The sequence below is a fragment of the Rhyacophila brunnea genome, unplaced genomic scaffold (assembly GCF_057557595.1).
Source record: "Rhyacophila brunnea isolate RB1 unplaced genomic scaffold, BYU_Rbru_1.0 scaffold_14, whole genome shotgun sequence".
NCBI lineage: Eukaryota > Metazoa > Arthropoda > Insecta > Trichoptera > Rhyacophilidae > Rhyacophila > Rhyacophila brunnea.
This window is the reverse complement of record NW_028232796.1, coordinates 23,174,123-23,195,778: the sequence shown is the minus strand read 5'-3', so window position 1 is coordinate 23,195,778 and position 21,656 is coordinate 23,174,123. Positions and strand designations below refer to the sequence as shown.

The following is a 21,656-nucleotide window of genomic DNA, read 5'->3' as shown; positions in this document are numbered from 1 at the left end:
AACCCCGCCATTTAAGCAAATTCAAAACCATCATTAATTTTAGAACAAATTATTTAAACTTCCCGCAATTTGTTAGATTCAAAATGGCGATGCAATCAGGTGTTACCAGAAAACATTTATTATTAGCCATTTTTAATAATAATATCAGCAGGTAGGTTTACGAGCTAGAAGTAGGTATTATTATTATCTATGACATTTTTAGTAGGTATTTTCACGGTTGAAGTTTCTTTGTTTTGACAGATCGATAGTTCAATCGATTTTCTGATATTGCTTTGATGTGTTACAATGAAAATTTATGCGAAAAAAGTTGTGGATAAACCTGCAATCGTAAGTGTTATAAAAATGTATTTTGAATATTATAATTCATGTGATTTATTCTGAAAAATGCTTTGGTTTGCAAAATATTTTTCGATCTCAGGTAAGTTGAGTTGGTAGGTATTAATACAAATGTGATATAATAATATATTCTATTGTTTTATTATATAATGGAATATAAACTATACCTAATTATTTAATAATAGTCTCACAGCTACATAATATAACGTCCAGTTTCAAAGTTTAACAAATAAAAACATGTTTCTATAACTGCCCCTGTGAAAAATGGACTACCATACTGAAGGCATTGGATGCAATGCATAAGGCACTGCTTATTTCCTTTTTCTTCTTTGACCATATCTGCTTGTCAGTTAGAGAATATGGATACTATGCACACCTCCAAGTATCTCTGTCGCTCGCCAGTCTTGTACTTTCCCATTTCATCATCCTGTAACTCTGCCGTATACACTCTATGGATAGCATTTAGCGGATTTATCCTTCCAAGATACCGGAATCCGGTGGGCTTGCAGAACAGGCAAGCCAGCTTGAATTGAGCCATTCGTAGCGCATGGCCAAGCGATGTCCAACATCGCCTCTTCACTCGGAGTGTGATGAAAGACTGCATGTTCCGCTCTCATATCTCCTCATTGCTCTTATAGTTATACCATTGCACACCCAGTATCTGCTGCAACATCTATTCTCGAAGCTCAGTAAACGGTTGCTCTGAGCCTTTGTAAGGTGACATGACTCACTAGTGTAAAGCAGCACCGTCATTTCAACAGTTAATTGATAATAATATTATATTATGATTTCATTGAGGTTTTGAAAAGGATGCATTCAATAACCATTCCTATTTTTATTTTTTAATAGGTTTATCTTTATTCAGAGGTCCTTCATAATCAATAGTAAATTCAAATTAATTATTGATTGCAGACGGTCTTAGAGAGTGGCAGTTTTGGGAATGCGTCTGCACCAGATGAGGAAATCGACCAGTGGGAACAAAGCTTTATGTTGCGGCAAGACCAGGCAGCTGGTATCAAAAAGTAATTTATTATTTCTATGACCAAGGTCTAAAACCCCATAAGTCAAAAAAATTTTTTTTTAGTAAAATTGGTTTTTGTAAACACAACAAAAATAGTATAAACACCAGTGGGTCTATTCTATGCTTATCGACCGCTAAAGTCATAAAGTGATAAATATTATCAAACTTAGGGTAGGTTTGTATCAAAATATTAGCACTTATTGTAACAATTACACGAAGCTGGTTTTTATTGTTGCAATAAGTGCGATATTTTAACAGCAGCAAGATTAGGATAAGTGCTAATATTTTGATACAAACCTACCCTAAGTTTGATACTATTTATCAATTTAGTGTTCCATAAGTATAGAATAGACCCACAGGTCGTCACAAATTGAACAGAATGAAACCAATATTGTCATCCAATGAATATTTATTTTTTTAAATAGTCTGACTTCTGTGTTTTTTCACCCTTCTTTTCAGAGGTAGATGATTTACATGATTAGGTTTCTTATAATATAGGTAACAATTTCACAACCAATATTTGATGTGGTATACCCCGTTTATACGTGTATGGATTTACTGCTGACAGTACGTATTATCGTAGCCATACCAAGAAAATGCATGTGTAAACACGTATTATCGTGCAAGTTACAAATTTGTGTGCATGAATCAAAAAAATTCAGAAGCTTTTAAATTTTCACGCAATAATTGGTACTTGCATGGCAAATGCGCATGCGCAGTCGAACAATTCTGGCAAACCTGCTGGAATAAATACAAACTACACTGCACAGAACATTTTGACGTTATTATTTACGAACTGTTCCGGACCTGTCAAATAGCACCATACAATGACAACATCGCATCTCGTTTACACTTGAAAAATGAGATTGGAGAGACAGTCAGCACTTTTACATGTAAAAAGTTATTATTGCGATAGTTTAAAATACACACTATTGGTGCCAGTAAATCCATGAACGTGTACAGGGTCTATTATGTATTTAATTATACAAATGTGAAGAATCTTAGAACCAGTAATAAATCGTAAAATTCGATTTCATGACTTATGTGGTTTTACACTCTGACCATAGATTTTATATATACGCATATATATTATCATAGATGCATTCATCAGCCAAATATAATTTAATATTGTTCTGTTTTAAAAATTAGTGTAATTTAAATACTTAGTGGAATCAGGTTGCATATTATTTATTTTGATTGATTCATTTATGACTGTAAAAAAACAGTTTAGAGAAATCACATCACTATTTCACTTTCATATATTACAGCTATATATCAGTGTGTCAATTTGTTCACATATCGAACATAGATTTTTTTCATATTCAATGAATCACTTAGTGACAAAATACTTGTCATTTTGGGCCGCTGGTTGTGCATCACTATTGGTGTAAAGTTACATAATGTAGAACATGTCCATATTTTTTGTTTGATTATGACCATATTATGGTAACCTTTTTCTGTTTTTTGAAATAGACACCTCTTATATAGGTACTATGAATGAATCCAAAACTTTGTCATTATTAAAGATGTTGAAGAAAACCTTCTATAAAGATGTAGCCTTTATAATATAATAAAGTATAGCTGAAAAGACCGACCCCAGGTTTACTAATATTCATACAGACTTTCGGAAAGGCATTCTGAAGATAAAGAGATGGTACTTATGGCAAACTGAAATTCGGTTCGTCGATTTCAGTAGGGAAACCATGGAAGACCCCATTTCAAAGAAGGTTTTCTTTATCTTTGGTTATAGTATTTATTAGTTTTCGCTTAACGTGTTCAATTATTTTTTATGTCCCCATAATCGAGTCCATCACTCTTCAAGTATGATTGAGGTTTTTGACTTGCATTAAAAGTTTAAATAACGTGTTTTAGATGGGGAACTGACACCTGGTGCAGACCATCTTGCATACCGATATCTATAATATTGGTTTTAATTGTGTTAGTCGTGCTTGTGCCTCTGTTAGACCACGCAAATGTCACTGCCAGACAGATTGTGCCGCAGACATGCTCAGACCAATGCAGGTAACAAAATGTCACACTATTTATTATGTCAATCGTGAAATAGTTTATACTGTTATTTGTTTTCACCTTTACAATTTGACTTTTATAAAACCATCCGACAAACAAAATGAAAAGGTTAATATATCATGTATTTGGACATATATTGACAAGTATTTTTTTTAAATTGAAGGGCTTGTTATGAAACAGTGTCAATTGTCATATTTTTAGTTTTGACGAAATTCAAATTTAAACTTTGTTCATAAATAAATCAAAACTCATTTGATTATTATTTAAAAATGAGCCACGAAATCTTCTGTATACTGTGCGCTAAAATATCTTCTTGGCTACGCTTCTAGGCGCTGTTGTCTACTAAATGGGAGGAGCTTATTAGTTTATAATAAAAGTGCGGTTAAAAATGGGTGGAGCATGTTAGTTCACAGTTTTAACACGCAGCCAAGAAGATGTTTTCGCACTATACATAATTAATTGTCAATATAAATTTCGGCGCGTGCGTCCACTTTCTCACATTTCAACCGGCATCAATAATTTGTGGTTATGCATCATTTTACCTCTATATTTTTGAGTAAAAAGATTTTATAGTCCGAAAACACTTATTGGCCGAATTTTAAATTAGTTTTTTTTGACTTCTGAAAACTTCAATTCTCATATTAATTTGACACCGTCTTATCCCGGGTCCTTGAATTCATATAGTTATCTACCATGATTTTTAAATTTTCACCATTGTAAATATGATCTATTGCAGTATATCCCTGGTGGAAACCATACCGGAAGGTTTATTCTACCCGCCAAATTTCACGAAATATCCGTCAACACAAGAGACATGGCTGAATATGGTCGGCATGGCTACGGATAGAATAGAAATTGCATCATTCTATTGGTCACTTAGAGAAAATGAAATCTATCCTCACAATTCTTCAATTAAGGCGAGTTTCTCCCCGTTAAGATTTTTTTAAATCACTTAGAATCTGTATTAAGTAGTCAAAAATTATTGAACAACTAATTCGTGTAATGCTTTATCTTGCAAATAAAATAAGATAATTTTTTGCCTGAAAAGGTTGCCCATGCCTGATTTTTTAATTGTGTAAAAAGATGTAGTAAAGTAAACTGGTGCAAAGCGTTGTGATCTCAGTGCGTCCTTGGCAAATAAATATCAACTTAATTTCTTAACAATGTCAAAATAGAGTTAATCTATCTTTTTGTACAAGGTAGGTATTGAAGTGCAGATATATTATGAAAGATTGGCATCGAAGGCTTTGGTTGAGATAGTATTATCTCTTGAGAGCAGTAGTACCATGAAAAGGTTGAAAATGAAGTTTGGGAAAAATATATTTGTGTCATTTAATACAATTCAAATAAAAATATTCCATTATTGTAAACATCTGTGTTTTCAGCATGTTTTAAATATTATTCTTTTGTTAACATGTGTATCATACATATAATTAATTATTTATTTAACATTATACTATTATGGTAAATTATATTCAGGAAACTTTTCATTGGAGTTTGCAATTGACAATAATTGCGTTCTGTATTTTCCTTCACATGTGTAATTTATGATGGTTTAATATATTATTATCTAAAGGTCTATTTTTTCGCATTCAATAAATGCTTCTTATGCTAATTTTTGGTTACATGTAAATTTTACTTATTACATTTCACAGTAGCACAGTTCGCCGTGAGCTTATCGGAAAGAGATGACCGTATACTATACGGTCTCCAATTTTATTAGATTCAATATGAAAATTAATTCAATTTTCATAGATGGACTTTGGCAAAATTCATGAATAATTCAAGAATGAAAACCCAACCTAACCTAGAAAATATGTAGTATATCGGCTATTTTCAAAATTTTTTGTTGCTGGCTTCCTGTAAACCGACAAGAACCGTATTTTATTTAGACATGAATTTTATGTCAGTACTATACGACCCAAAGAGGTTGGACGGTCTTATACGGCCATATATTTCCAATACAAAATTTCACGGTGAAGTGTGATACGGCGAACTGCATACGTACAAGTTTCCGGACATGTAATTTTTAACCTTCGTATGGCACTGCTGCCCTTAAAAAATCATGTTTTAATGTTGTCACTATATAATAGCTTCATAGTAAGGTGATCCGGGTTCGAATCCCGGTTCTGGAAAATTCACATGTTATTTTTTCAATGTGTGTTTGGATTCATCCGTTTCTCGTAAAAATAAAAAAAAATCTGTCAATACAACCTCCACCATGTGGAGGTCCATAATGTAATAGGATCAAACGTGGTGACGTAATATAATAGTTTAACATTTTTATAGGGTGAAGAAGTGTTCCAAGCTATATACCAGGCGGGAATAAAACGGGGTATCAATGTCAAAATCGTTCAAAGCTACCCGACAAAGTCTAATCCCAATACCGACACGGAAACATTACTCAAAAAGAAAGCCGCTCAGGTACGAAATGGAAATGTTTTAACTGTGACCTCCGCTAATCTGCGATCAACGAACAATGTCTATCATTTAGCCTAGGTATTTCATAAAATAATAATAGACCGTTGGAAAAATGTTTGTTTTTTTTCATGTAGAATACAATGCCAAATGATATCTATTGAACCTGAACTGAATAGGTAATTTTCTCGTCCTTATCAATCAACTCTAATTAATATTTTACATTAGTCCGGTGAGGCCGTCTATTTTTGTTTATTTATGACAAACCTTGATGGGCACATTAATCAATACCATTGTGACAATCACTGATGGAAATGTGTGTCTTTTAATGAGGACTATTATCGCAATTATTTGAGACATCCAATGATCATCGCGATTAATATTAAACTTGTATTATAGAAACAATACGAGGGCTTAGTGTCAAACAACACTATCTACAAAAGTGCAACTTTACTGGAGAGCCAAAAATCGTTATTTTAGATTCTTGTTACTCAACAAGGGAAATGTTTATTCAAAACCTAATGTTAATATTTTATAATTTATTGTGTATTGTACATTTATCTTGCTTATGATGATGTAAAAATTTATAGGGATAGTTTTAAAAAAATATGAAAACAAGGGTAACTTATGTAGTTAGCGTTAAACTTTACTGACGATTTAATATGAAATTAAAAAAGATTGACATAACGTTGTTTGACTATCATGTAACCGTAAATGTAAAATAACGTTATCTCAAAAAAAAAAAACACTTTTTTGTAGATAACGTTGTCTGACTTTAAGCACTCGAATATATGTGCGTGTCAATGTACACATAGCTCGATGCTGACACTTATATTTTCAATTACGCTGTGGCATTTAAATAATTATCATGGAATTAGGTATGTATGAGTGCACCAGTGACGGAGTCGAGTAAATCGACTCCAAGGTTGTATATGGGATTGTAAACATTCAGTAAACGAGGCCTTATTTTCAAATGATTTATTAATACTATTCCAAGAAACACCATTGATATTTCTTTGTTTATTTAATTAATATTTTTTGTGAAAGGGTACATGTCAGACGAAAACATTCAAATTAGATAATATGTTGTTATGAAACGAATAATAATATATCTACTTTATTTTTTAAAAATTAAATATTGAATAGATACGAGTTTAGAATATTAAATTCTTCTTATTGAAAATACACAATTCGCATGAATCATAATCAGGTCAGTAGTTCAGTGGATAGGGCATTCAACCGGACACTGATAAGATGTCAGTTTTGACTCCCACTTGGTAAAACTTTTTTCTTGAATTTTTTTTAATGTCTGTTATTTCAAAATAATATATCTTGGTTACCAATGCACTTGGAACCTTTTAATACTCCTTTTCTCAATTATTCTGGTAAAATAAATGTCTAATTATGTAAATTCAAATGTTGTAATTTTTATCTGGACCTCTTCACTTGTCAAAGAGACATTTTCAACTGATGGGGGCTAAAATTAGTTGCTTCCGTCTTGTAGGTCCGCAGTGTTAATTTTCCAAAGTTAGTCGGCGGCGGTGTACTGCATACGAAGCTCTGGCTGGTAGATCGCACTCATTTCTACATTGGCAGTGCCAATATGGATTGGAGATCTTTGACGCAGGTATGATGTTCAAGTTTTTATTGATTCTATATTTATTATCTTTACACTGTCATACTACGGGATCAGAGGATATGGCAAGCACAAGGTTGCACCAAACTCTACGCCTCTTGCCATATCAGACCTGCATTATATAGGTAGCATGGGCGGCTGGCTCCTAGGGTCAAATAGTCAATGACCTCCCAAAAATAAATATCTTACAATCTATATACATTATACAATGTCAATTATCTCCTATATATTATTATCCTACGCCTTTTTCCGTTTTGGCGAGCGATCGTAACGTGACGCACGCTAATTTGTATGCATGTGTATCTAACCACCATACACACACACGTATCTCAACTCTCACAAGCGTTTCTCGGTCAATTTCATGAACGCCAAGATTCATATTTCTTAATAATATTTCTTTCTCTCTCATTTCCCATATGTGAGACGGAAAGAAAGCACAAAATACGCCTTTTTTCATATTGTTTTATCGCTTGCATACACTAAATTTTGGTCATTGCCGAAAACGAGACAGCTATACTATTTTCAATATGTAAAATGAAACAGAATGATATAAATTTTTCCTTAAATGTTTCAAGAGTTTTGTTCTGTGGTTTCAAGGTCTCATTTGTGCGGCAAACCTTTTTATTCTTATTTGTTGTCGCTTATTATTTCAAACTGACCATTGTTCTCTGAAAGTTTCATATTATTATGTTATTAATTTGTAGTTCAGTTTAAATCCAACCTTTGAGTAAAACCCATCGACTGCATTTTCTGTATTAAACCATTGTGTACAAGTTACCGATTAAAATGTAATCTGCTATATTAATCATAAAGTTACCTTCTAATGAGATCAGTGGAAATATAAAAAGTGTTTATATATAAATGATCCCGCCATTCCATAACACTAGGTATTATAACGGAGTTTTTATTAAATGTGTTTGATTGTTTTAATCTTATGTTCTTAAATAGTATTAAGTACAACAGTTATTAGGTGTATAAATAGACACACAAAGTTTATTTTTTGACCTAATTTACAAAAAATTATAACGTGTTGGGTGCAATTTCGGTTAACGATGAGTTGACAACGTGAAAAATGGAATTTTTTTAAGGGTAAGTAACCTACATATAAAAATTTATAGTACTTCTTCTATAATGTATAAAAAGCTCATTTGCTTTACGTCTTTTAAGTATACAACGAAAAGGCAAATTAAAATAATATATTCAAAATTGACCTACCCCGTTGCCAGGCTTAAGGCCGCTATTGATAGGTAGTAATGCTGTAAAAGAGCCACGATAGCGAAGTCCGTGTAGCTGTGCCGTGAGGACATGGAGTGTTGCATTCTCGGTCAGTCTTCGAAGTACATGTCTCAGTCACATAAAATGTCTCTCCGTGTTCGCATCTGTCGTGAACTCGGATCTGATTGAGACATCAATATTCAAGTGAAGCCCTTGAGGTTTAGTCAGATGTCTCACAGCCATGTAAGAGCACAGGTAGCGCACATGCAAGTTGATTGAATGCAGACCCCACCGTGTCCAAGCGGATTCTATGTTTAGGAACATTAAAAACACATTTTAATTCAATAAGAAATCTCCAATTTTTTAAATGTTCAAAATACAACATAATTATACTAAATTAAATGTTATGAATTACTTATATTATTATGTATGTACATGATGATAGCTTCCGATAACACCTTAATCACTATTCGATGTCATTAGCTACGAATTTTCCATTACTATTGTTCGGCCATGTCAATTATTCTAAAAATATCTCACAGTTGTATGTACTATAAATCAATAAATTTGATATGTAATGACTTCAATTGTTGTCCTAGCTAATTCAAGTCAATTTATAAATTCCATTAAATTGTAGATAGAAATAAAGTAATAAACGAAAACAATTATTGTTATATCTAATTATAGTACAGCAGGAGAGAAAATAACTTCAGGGACATTCACCATTTTGAGACCATTAAAATAAATTGCGCAAAAATACTTTTTTGTTTATTATAGATTATTTATTCAACATATTTAATATATTTACTTACAGGTGAAGGAGTTGGGTGCAGTCGGGTACAATTGTTCATGTCTCGCTGACGATATTGCAAAGGTTTTCGATGTAAGTTCAAACTTTCCAAAATGCTTCAAAGATTGCAATGAATAATGTAGACTGCGAAAATTATAACTGGACGTGTCATGACCGCTGTTGTGGCGCTGCTATATATTATAAAAGTATTGCCAGTATTAGGAGACTATTTTTCACTACTTTGGTTCAGAATGTAAATATTGAATACAGTACCAGACGACAATATTCTTCCAATCTGTCGGGATAAGAAAGAGGAAAGAAGGAAGAAGTACACGGAGTGGAAACCCAAGAATCTATTACGTTGCAAAATATTTATGAATTAAAAAAATCAAATTTACCTCAACGTGTGGCAGAAGTGAAACTTCTTTGCTACGAAACTAGGGATGAGAAATGGGTTTGAGGAATTTTGTTATAATATAATTAAAATGTATTTAAACATAAATTTGCTTTCCAATTTTTATCGATTTACAATGTAAAAGTGAATTAATTGATTTATGATAACTACAATAATATATTCTTGATTGAAATTGATCCAGATATCTTGAGAATATCGTATCATTTCGGATATCATGAATTTATACTGATTAATTTTGTTTATTTCTTAGTTTCTAAAATATTTGTTTGTACATACAATGTAAAAATCAGAGAAATAGCTGAATCATTTCCCAAGCTGTTCAAGCATCAAACAAAGATGTTGAAATGGAAATAATGGATTTCCAATATAATCCTGAAATAAATTTAGGTTTAAATTCAGGCAGATCTAAATTTAAGAAAATTTATATTTCCCTATAGAAAACCAGTTGGAAACCCCTGCATTAGGGCAATAGGTGTACATTTGTTAGTCTTTTGTTTATGATAATCTATGCAGCGGTTTGCAGTAATTCCGGCTGCAGCAGGCGTTTGCATGATGGCAGACTTTTTACGTCAATGCAGATGCAGGTTGGATGTACTTGCACACTTGTGTTGCTGCATGCATGACTGCATATAATTTATTAGTGATTACAGGCAGGCATACCAAAATTCTAAATATAGAACGCTGCCCTGTTTCCTGGCAACAACATGTACCTACTGAAATCAGAAAATAACACAATAAATAAAATGCATTTGTAATGAATTATATTATTGCTTTCCGACCGATTTCAGAGTTCTATTATCAAATATAAAACAAAATTTAATTTATATAATAATCATCATTGCCATCTGTCGATTTTCATCCTCTGCTGATTGAAGGCCTCCCCTCGACCCTTTTATTATTCAAAGTTCTAAGCTGCTGACACATATTTTAAATTATTATAAACTTGAAATATGTTATTGGTTATTTAATTGAATATTTTTTTTTTAAAAAAACATTTGGTCAATACTGGTTGAATTGAAAGTATTGCAACACTACCTCAATTGACACATTTAAAAATATGTCTAACGGGTTTCAATAGTTTGAATAAGACATTTTTAATGCTGCTAGTCTTTCGTGTTTGTGTAGATAATCAGTAGGTACTTTAAATTTTGCTTTATCTTAAACAAGTAAACAAAACTCAAAACTATATTTACTTGATTTCTTTTTACAATACGTAGTTATGACAGCTGTCACTTGTTTCAATTTTGTCGCTGGGAGAACCCGACGTTGGATTTGTTATGCGTCCAAAAATGGCTAACTAACGAATGATTACATAAGTATTACAATGCAATTAGCCCTTAAGCAGTGGAGGGAGCTTGCAGCAGACACAAGGAAATGTAGACCTTTCCTGTAAGTGGTCAAGGGCCATATTCGATTGTAGTGCCGATGATGATAATAAAATTTTCTTTTTTTAAATTTAAATGTTTTACTGGCAGTTTGCATTGATAACTCATTATTGGATTTTATGTTTATTTGACCCGTAAATGCCTTATCTGGATTGTTTCATAATATTGATTTTCAACAGGTTTATTGGGCGTTGGGGACTGATGATGCAGTTATACCCGAGTCGTGGCCGTTAACACTTCAAACAAAGTTCAATGTCTTCACTCCCATGAATATGGCATTGAGCGACCACCCGTATGACACTTATGTTTCGGTAAGTGTCGCATTTCTTGTATCGTATTATGTCTCACTTTACAGCATCATTTAGTGTTTAGTATGCTTTTAATTTGGTATAAATTATAATAATCAGCAAAATTTTTTGCACTCATTACTATTTGTTGCATTTTATATTAAATGGCTTTTTGAATGTTTTTTTATTGTAGTTGTTATCGTCCATTGTAATACTATATTAAAACTTTTTATCTCTGTGTGGTCCTGGAAAATATGAGCATGAGTGTGAAGCTTGCTATCTAATTTCATCATAATTTGCTTATAAACTGTGTAGTGTAATGTAGTTTTATTAATTTATTTGGGCTGCATCTTCATAGATGGCCTTTTTCCAACATATTAGTTTCAAAGTCAATTACCTACATATTTCGCAATAATTTTGAGATAATCCCAAAAAGCCGTCTAGCACTTTCAGACTGCAAATAGAATATTTTATTTTTGCAATTATTCATAAAAAATGGCGGCTAATGAATATAACCAAGATTACAATCAACCTCCAGCTTAATCCTTTTACTAATGAAAGGAGCTGAATTTGATATTTGAAGCCTCGTAATCATCAATGATTTATGTTATATTGAGCAGTTTTGAGTTATAAATGCAGTAATGATATTTTTAAAATTCTCTATGCTTGAGACAAATCAATTTCTTTCTACGGCAACACTATGTAATATTATTTTGATTTAACATTTTTTATTATGTAAAATCAAAATTGCGGATGGTCAGTTCCTTCGATATAAAAAATACAAATTATGAATAACGCAAAATTCATAAGACAAATTGGAAAGGAAACCAATAGAAGACTTTTACAATGAAATGCTTACAAAACCTTGAGCATTAGAAATTGTTTTATTTGATTTTCGCAAAACATTGATTTGTGACATAATGGTGTCGAGGGTTCATTTTCACATATGATAGAAAAGTACTCAGAATCAAGAAAAATATAACAAAAAGTAAAAATGTAGGTTGAACTTGTCACTTTGAAACCAATAGCCTCATACGTATTTGGTAGGTAGTTGGTCATTTTTTTGTTTCAATAATTCAACAGAAATTAATTGAAGCAGATTGTTGAGTAAAAATGAAATATATAAAACAATTTTATATATTTTTCAGTAACTACCTTACGAAAATTCTTGATGACGTCACATTTGGGAGGTTTTAAACAATCTTAACCCATTTTTGCTAGAATGTCTCTTACACCATTTTGGCTAAGCCCTCCCAATATAATATTAAATAGAGTAATTTGTTTCTGAGAATAAATTCGTTAGGGTTTCGTAAGAGGCCTAAAATATGATTATGACTAACACGTTTCTGATAAGGATGATTGTACACTATTTCTGAAAATGTATTCAAGACATGAATATTTATATTTGATCAGGGTTAATGTATAATGTATATGGCGATACACATAATAGACACGCTAAAAATTTTACCACCTATTATATGCTAATGATATTGTTCTGAGCAGGGGACACCAACCATATTGTCTTTATATATTAAAATAATAATTAATTTTACAGTATGTACTTAAAATGTGTCTCAATGACTAAAAGAAACAATATGATTGTATTATTAATTATTATATGTTAACAATAGGTTGTATGTCTCGAAACATCAAGTTTTTAGTAACCAAGAATTAATTGAATACATTTTTTTAAATTGTTCCAATTTTTATATTCTTTGACATACAACCTATTGAATCTTTGCGTTGGCTACTAACTTGTTGGCATACAACATATTGCTTTATAGTTAGTTACATGGTTGCTCTTAAAAAACAAATATTGGCCAGTCTCACATTCTTTTCAGTCAATGTTAAAATTAGATATTTAGGTACCCAACTGTTTTCAACACTATGCTGTGTAGCATATTTTCTTTGCAATTCTTCTTAATTCTTGTTTTTTTTTTTATAAATTCTCAAAGTTGATGAAGACATTCTTGTGTGATATCTTTTTTTTTTTTAATTTAAATAGTTATTGACATTTCTCTGGATTTTTATTATAGTTTTGCAATAGTAAGTTACAGTGTTTTGGCTTGGTTCTAGTAACTAGTATGTAAGGCTTGCCTTTTCTGCCACGATTGTAAATTTCAGAAGCTTAAATACTATGGCTATTTATCTATTACGAAGGCATGTGTTTAAGATAGTTACATACTTTTATGTTATAATTAACTATTCGAACATTCTTCTTTTTAACTCTACAACAGACCTAATGATAGTAATCTAGTGAAACAGATTATTGCAGTAGTAGAATTGAAATAATCACATAAACACCCAGACTTCGTTTAAATTATATTGTGACCTCACCGGTAATTGAAGAATTGACCCCAATATATTTTTGCATATCCGATAAAAATGTTAAATTTTCAAAACACTATCTGGAATGCATGTGATAACTAATAATATTATTGTATTGAACTCAAATATTATGTTCTTCTCTAAAACTTTTTTCTGCCCTATATGGTTTCCCTATCAAAATCGCTGAAGCAAGTTTCAATCTGTCACAAATGCCATTTTTGTATGCAACATCAACCAAAAACCTTCTAACTCTTCACAGTTTATATGCAAATTAGTAGACAGACATCCTTTTTTCATTCACATATGTTTACCCTCCATCTGTATAGAATAAGGTCAGTGTGTATTTTCTTTTTGGTGAGTGCACATAGTGCCTGAAGATGCCGAAAGGCGAAACCAGGGTCGTAAAAAAATGACTCAAATGGAATAGTACAAAACTTAAATCCGTTAGAATTAAAATTCTAATTCCATAAAGTACCCTCGGTTGATAGTATTAATAGAATAACGTTTTTTTCAACATCTTCGACTGACCACAATTCTCAATTGAAATTTCCAAAAACTTATAGGTATGTGTCGTGTGTCAGTAATCTGAATTGAAAATAATGAGTTATGGAAATAAGATTTGATTTATAAAATTTAACTATCTATTTATCATCATATGTATATCAGTGTAAATGCCAAATTAAAATGCTACGCAATAATGTAATTATGTAATTATTGTGTAACATTTCGAATTTTCCGTCCAATTAATGTCAGACACGTAAGTTGCAAACAGCTGAATCTGATGAGTAGATGAAATTGATTTTACCCTCAGCAATTGTTATGTATTGTATTGTGACTGTGTGTTTGCTTGTATTGGTGTTAGGGACGGGATTATTGATTATTTCCAACACAGCTTTTACTTTTATTTGGATGAAGAGGTGTCAGCTACACCCAAATTCCATTTCAAATATTTTAAAGTTATATTTTAATATTCACATTCTGAAAGTACTTCGTACAATAAATATCTAAATACCTATTAGTGTAAAAACGTAACTTTTATAGAATGTAATAAATATTTTGAATTCTTGAAAATATTACATAATATGCAATCTTTAAATTTGACATCTACTCAGTAAAATTGGCCTGTCTGTCTCTATTTCTGTTTGTTGAGTTGACTAAAAAAATCGGTGTGTGTACTTATGTATGCGCGTTAGAAGTTATACTTTGGCGTAACAAAACAAAAACAAAACCTGTGATAAACTAGATTCTTTGACTAGCTCTTAATTATCTTGTTAAATTACACACTCAAGAAAAAGGACCGCTTATTGGAACGCCGTTGGTTTATTTCTATACACTAACTTATATTACTAAATTATATAATGGTATCTCGTTGTTTTTATTTTTCAAGTACCAACTGTCACTCTGACGTTTAATAGTTTGTTTATGTAAGGAATTGCAAATGGCCGACAATAATAAATTTGCTGCCTAGGCAACGGAACAATTCTAAACTACAATATTATACTGTATAATCATCACGATTGCATTATCATACTGTGGCGTAAAGGTAGTGCGTTCGGCTGATAACCGAACAATCGAGCATGTCACACGCACAAAAATACACTCTGATCTGATTTCCCAAACGCGCCAAAAGAAGTATAACTTCAAAAACTACTTAACCATTATTTATGAAACTTACACACCTCATTGACAAGATTATTGATATCAACTTCGTAGAGTTTCATCTTCTGGTTCTCCAAACCCAGGGATTTTTTTGTTGATAATGCTTTAAATCTAGATTCCTCATAGCAATGAAAAAAATATGGGTGTTGTTGATTTAGTTTTCGATATAATAATTGATTGAATATTTTATTATTTGATATCTCAAAAGAAACATGTCATGGGTAAAATGTCAATGGGTTCTTTGGGAAAAATGTCATATAATTTAGACTAAATGATATAAGATTTTTTGATGATGGGTGGGGTCGTAAAAATTACTAAAAATTGGTGTGACAACATTTTCTGGATGACCCCTAGATGAAAACTCATTTTACGGTAAACCAGATGAATATCTTCGAGGGTTTGATCATTTTTCACATCTAGGAGTAAATCTTAATTACAGCCAATATTATAGTGTAGCACACTTCCCAATGGATCACAGTAGAGATGGGAAAACTGGTCAATTTTGAAGACTAAGTATACTTACTACTAGTATAAAAAATACTTAGTATAGAAACTTGTCCCAAAATACTTACTAGTATTTGGAATACTATATAGAGCGTTTGGCGTGCGTATGCGACAAAAGTTTCATACTCAACTGAAACTAAAACCAACTCCATATTAGTTTTTGAAATACGTATCGGCTCAGGGAACTCAGACTGTGTATCGGCTTCAATAGAATCGCTAAAAATATGCTGAGCTCCGCTTGTCGAAAAGTCCCATTTATTATAAAATTTTGAACACATTTTGAATTTATGAGTTGTTTTTCTGTTAGGTTACAATATTCTTGTTAACAAAAATGAATATACCTATATTCTAATAAATTAAAATATACCTATATTCAAGTGCTATCTTGTTCGCGGCCATTTAATGTCAATAGTGTTGAAAGTCTACCAACTGGCGAGTGCACAGAACAGCAACTCGCAATGATATCATCACAAGTTTTTTGGAATAAGTTAATTGGGCCACACGTACTGAGTATGGGTAGTTTCATCCGAAACTTGAGTACACAAACTGGTGACAGTATTTCCAACTCACCTCTAGATCACAGTACACCGGTTGGGAAGATCTGCATTAGATAATGTCTCACGTATGACGTGCAAATAATGTGTTAAAAGTTGTCAGTGTCCCATTCGGTCCAGCTTTTTTTTCTAGAATTTTTTTAATTTGTGTGCTTAAGTTTTTCAAAATTATCTATTTTATATAATTAAGAATCCAACATTCTTATATCTTGCTTGTATTCACTATTAAATAGAAAAATAATAATTTTTCCATTGTGTTTCTTTGTTTTAATTTCAGAGTTCTCCGGGGCCTCTAAATCCTTTGGGACGCACAAACGACATTGATGCCATATTGAATGTCATCAAAACAGCGGATAAATTTATTTACATCTCTGTCATGGACTACATGCCGCTTATGATATATACACCAAAAAAAATGTGAGCTCCCTTTTTAAATAAATATTTTTGATTTGTTTCTTATTTGATTAATTTGTATGTCAACTCATGAAGGGTTGGGTTAGCGGGTTATTTGACAAATCTTACAATCCTCGAGTTCTTGGAATCTTCAATTACGTTATATATCTCAGGGATCCTATGTATAGCAGTGGCGAAGGGTGACTTTTGGAACGAGATCAGAGAAAAAGAACACACTCGTCAGTTATATTTACGGGAAATAATAAGATATTATTACTGATGAATAGGTACACACTAATTCGATGAAATTTCAATAACTCACCAGCGACATATAAATTGAGCGATGAGTTTAAATTGTGTATTTTCCTAAAATTATTTTTTATTTTTAAAAACAATCTATATTTATTTATATGTGATTGAATGCCATAGAAATTATTTTTTTAAATTATCTAATTATTAATTATTTTAATAATATCTTCTTGGTCGTACACTCATGGCTGAGGATTGTGACCACATTCGAATTTCGTCATCCTTTGAGCGACCAAGACTTTCCATCCTTCTCGATCTTCCGGTTCTCTCAGGGCAGAATGGATGGGGCATGAATAATATATTCTACCCAAGAATTTATGCTTGCGCATTAGAGCCTATCGTTTTATATGTAATGCTCCAGACATCTTGAGGTCACATGACATAAAGTCCATTCAGAAAAAACATAACTTTTCACATCTAATAATTAGACAAATTCGTTAAAAACAGATGTCGCGCTGTGGCATAATATTGTTTTACACTTTTAACTGACGTGCTGTTATCTGTATTTATTTACAATACATTCCTACTTTTTTCTATATACGACAGATGTCGTTGGAAAATAAAATAATTTTTTATGTAGTACCTATACATCAATATGCAATTAAAAATTATTTTTATTAAGAAGGTACGCTTTAGATAATCGCCTAGTGTTCGCCACTGATGTATAGTCATATTTATGTGAATACCTGGACTGACTCATTACTACAACATACAGAACATTGTGTTTTGTAGGTTAGCCTTTTTCTTAGAATGCTAGATACGTACTTATGCTCTACCTCATAATGAAATCCGGATAATTGAAATTCTACTGCAATATTCTAATCCTATAACTGTGTTTACATTTTAAGATACTGGCCGTTGATAGACGATGCGATTAGAGCAGCCGCTATAGAAGATAATGTTCAAATAAAAATGCTGATCAGCTGGTGGAATCATTCTCGCACATCCGAGGACTATTTCCTACGATCTCTCACCAGCCTTTCAAAATCCTATCAGAAAGTGAGCATTGAAGTGGTAAGATAGTTTTTTTAGTTGGATCATGAAATGTGTACGAATTTAGTGACTTATTATTTAATCACCAAACAGAGTAGAGAGAGAATATTACAATATTTTATGTGAGGCTTTTATATGAGGGGTGTAGAAACAAAAGCGGCAGGTGATTATGGAGACTAATATACAGACTTAGTAATCATCTTGAATTTCAGAAACGTTTCGTAGTTCCCGCCACAGCGGATCAAAAGAAGATTCCGTTCGCTCGAGTGAATCACAATAAGTACATGGTAACGGACAAGACTGCCTACATCGGGACTTCCAACTGGTCGGGAGATTACTTTGTCAACACGGCCGGCGTCGGCCTCGTCATGGAAGAGTCCGACTCCCTCAACAATCCTTCCAACGAAACCCAAATTGGAATCCGCCAACAGTTACAGGATATATTTGAACGAGATTGGAATTCTCCTTACTCCGTAGATCTATTAAAATGATAGTGTATGATTAATCTAAGAGGAGCCTTGTTTTTTTTGCGCTAGGCTATTTAAAAAAAAAAGTCATATTAACTTCTTTTCATAATGACAAAGACGTGATCTCATTTTTTTAAATCAATTTAGTGCGTAACGGGCTAATCGTGTTTCATGTAACTTATAATTTTTACATATACAAATATATTCGTACAACTTCATTTCGATAATGTAAAATCATCCCCGAAGACTTATCTTCATTATTATGAGACCGTCTTCTTGTTTTTGTCTTATCATAATATATTCTCACTCTACTTCTCCTGACAGTTCAATTTTGTAATGAAGGTTGCCAACCAAATTGCTGTATGTCTCCCATTCCTGTGCCAGTTGCATCAATTCTCCAATATCTTGAATATTGAGTCAGTTTCTGAACTTGCAAAGCCAAAAGCCACCTCTGCTACCTTCTGTGCATAATTGTAAGAGATTATTGTAGGTATTCTGGCAATATGTATGTCTTTATCCACAAAATAACTGACTTTACAGGAGAGCCAAAAATCTGAACAATGCGTTTATTTTATATGAAAGTCAGAGGTGGTTTATTATGAATTGCATTGAGTTTATGTAATTATCGATTAATTTTCATCTTAATTATATAAAATGTAGAAATGAGAAAATTATGCAGAAGGGCAAGTTTTTCTGTTAAAATTTATGTGTGTATTCCCAGAAGAAGACAAATTTATTTTCTGTAACGTGCAATAGATTATTTGAACACCTATGATTAACTGCTATAGTTGTTTAACATCGAATGGCTACCTACCTATCCTTGCAAAATATCAATTTCGACAGAAATGTTAGATATGACACATCGACCGTGAACTGCCAACTCAGATTCTTTACATAATAGTGTTTTCAACAAAGATGTTGAAAAAAATCTTCTTCTATTAAGGGGGACGTGCGCCGCGTAGGTCATAATGGAGGTTTTATGCTATTTTCAAAGCATGATCCTGGACATTCCTTAAACGTTGTAGATAATCTATTTGTATAATTTTGAAGCCTTATTATCCTTTATTTATTTTAAACATTTGATGACTGCATAAAGTATTTTTATTACACAAAATAGTATTCTTTTATACCTCTCGATCTAATGTTTTAGAATATAGTCATATTTCAGTACATCCATGTGCAGTGGTGTTACGATTTTGTATATATATTAATTTTTAAAAGCATTTATAAAACCATTAGTAAAATTTATGTCGACATTATTATTGAAACCTCCATTTTGACCTACGCTGAGCATGTGGGCCGTTAAGTTGGAGCCTAAATGTATGAAATTGAGCCAAAAAAAAGAACCACAGATCCACTGATTAAGTTAGCTATAAGTGACTTCGCGTTGCAGGTTAGTTTGCAGAGATCGTCACACTACTGCTACATAATATATTTGCCAATTTGAAGGACGCCAAAAAGACAATCCGTCCGACGCCGTTGCGTGCGTAAGAGAATCGGAAAATGCCAACTGAGCGATGTTAATATTTATGGAGTTTACCAACCTAACCATACTTTATGCGTTTTCTAAATAATTTGAAATGTCGTAACATAAGTAGGTACCATATAAGGCTCTTTCTATTTATAGTCCAAATTCTTTAATTTTCAATGTATTCTCGTAGCTGTTGTTGAAATACATAAATAATATAGTAAAAGATCATAAATAATTTATCACCTATCTAAATTAAAAAAAAAAAAATGCTAATCAAGATATATCTCCCAAGCACCAAGTATAAAAGAAAATTTAAATAAATGTAGTTAAAAAATATTGATAGTTCACGGTTGATGTTGCCAGAATGCCCATGCTATAGTTTTTATTGCAAAGGATGTATTTGAATTATGTTATATAGTTTTAGTGTGGTTGATTATGACTACCTATCAGTTCTTTTGACTTATTTGGATGCCTGAACACCACTTCTTTTGTGATTTTATCGGTTCAGTTAGTCAGGATCTCTATTGTACTTTGATATAGCCATATTTTGAATGAGATTTCTACTAGGCGAGCTAATTCTCGTTTTTCTTTTGACTTTTTTAAAATTGTATTTTTTATGATTATTTTTATTGATATTTTATTTATTCTAAAAGCTCAAAAGCGAGTACAAACTAATTATATTTATATAAGAAAAACATCAATAAACAATTAATACTTGATCATTTTGAAATCATTCATTGAGGAGTTGCTGTAAAGTGTTCTTCTAATTCACTGCCTTATTTTTAATATCATTTCAAAAAGTGTCATACTTATTATTCAATTCCTTCATAAAAATATCATACATATTATATGACATTTTGTTTATTTTAATTTTGATTCTTATTATGTATAGATTTTGTACCGTATACTTAATAAAAGTATAAGTATAAAAGTATAAAAGAATTATACTTTCTCAATAGGAGTCTTTTAGAGTAACTAATGTCAGAAAAATCTGCAATTACATAATAAAGTGTCCCAATAAAAGTGCCGGATTTAGTTTTTGAATTAAACACATAATTTATTCGAAAAGTGGTAATATTTTCAGGTTGTTGTAAAGTAGAATTGTTGCAATTATGTATTGAACAAATTGTCACGACAAATGCGCACCACGACTGCAGGCACTTTTGATGAAATTTAAGATAACATCATTACATAATTGTGGTAATAACACGTTGGATCTCCGCTTTAAGCTCAGGAATTGATTGTGGCTTATTGGCATATACGTGCGAATTCAAAAAATTATGGCATGGTGTCAAACCACACGATCTTGCTGGTCAATTCTGATCCACATCTCCTGAGATTACTCCATCTGGAATTTTTCCTCGCAACAACTTAGTGTGACAGGTTGCGCTGTCTTACTGGAACCACATGTCTTCAAGATCCAAATCAATCAATTGGACCCAAACCA

At 32.0% G+C, this 21,656-nt stretch overlaps 1 protein-coding gene across 1 annotated transcript; it reads left to right on the top strand.

Moving 5' to 3' along the window:
• The first annotated feature begins 213 nt into the window (after positions 1-213).
• Positions 214-20,511, top strand: LOC147075734 (5'-3' exonuclease PLD3-like). The gene is made up of 11 exons (XM_085942023.1): positions 214-327; positions 1,249-1,358; positions 3,230-3,379; positions 4,122-4,302; positions 5,675-5,809; positions 7,308-7,430; positions 9,469-9,537; positions 11,424-11,555; positions 16,854-16,993; positions 18,127-18,292; positions 18,484-20,511. The coding sequence occupies exons 1-11, from the start codon at positions 286-288 to the stop codon at positions 18,760-18,762; spliced, it is 1,527 nt and encodes a 508-aa protein (XP_085798149.1). The 5' UTR covers positions 214-285; the 3' UTR covers positions 18,763-20,511.
• Positions 20,512-21,656: the final 1,145 nt, after the last annotated feature.

Excerpts from the sequence above, each read along its gene's own strand:
- LOC147075734 (XM_085942023.1), top strand. The coding sequence starts at position 286 with ATGAAAATTTATGCGAAAAAAGTTGTGGATAAACCTGCAATC. Across the intron at positions 1,359-3,229 it reads CAGGCAGCTGGTATCAAAAA|ATGGGGAACTGACACCTGGT; the intron begins GTAATTTATTAT and ends AACGTGTTTTAG. Across the intron at positions 18,293-18,483 it reads AGAAAGTGAGCATTGAAGTG|AAACGTTTCGTAGTTCCCGC; the intron begins GTAAGATAGTTT and ends CTTGAATTTCAG.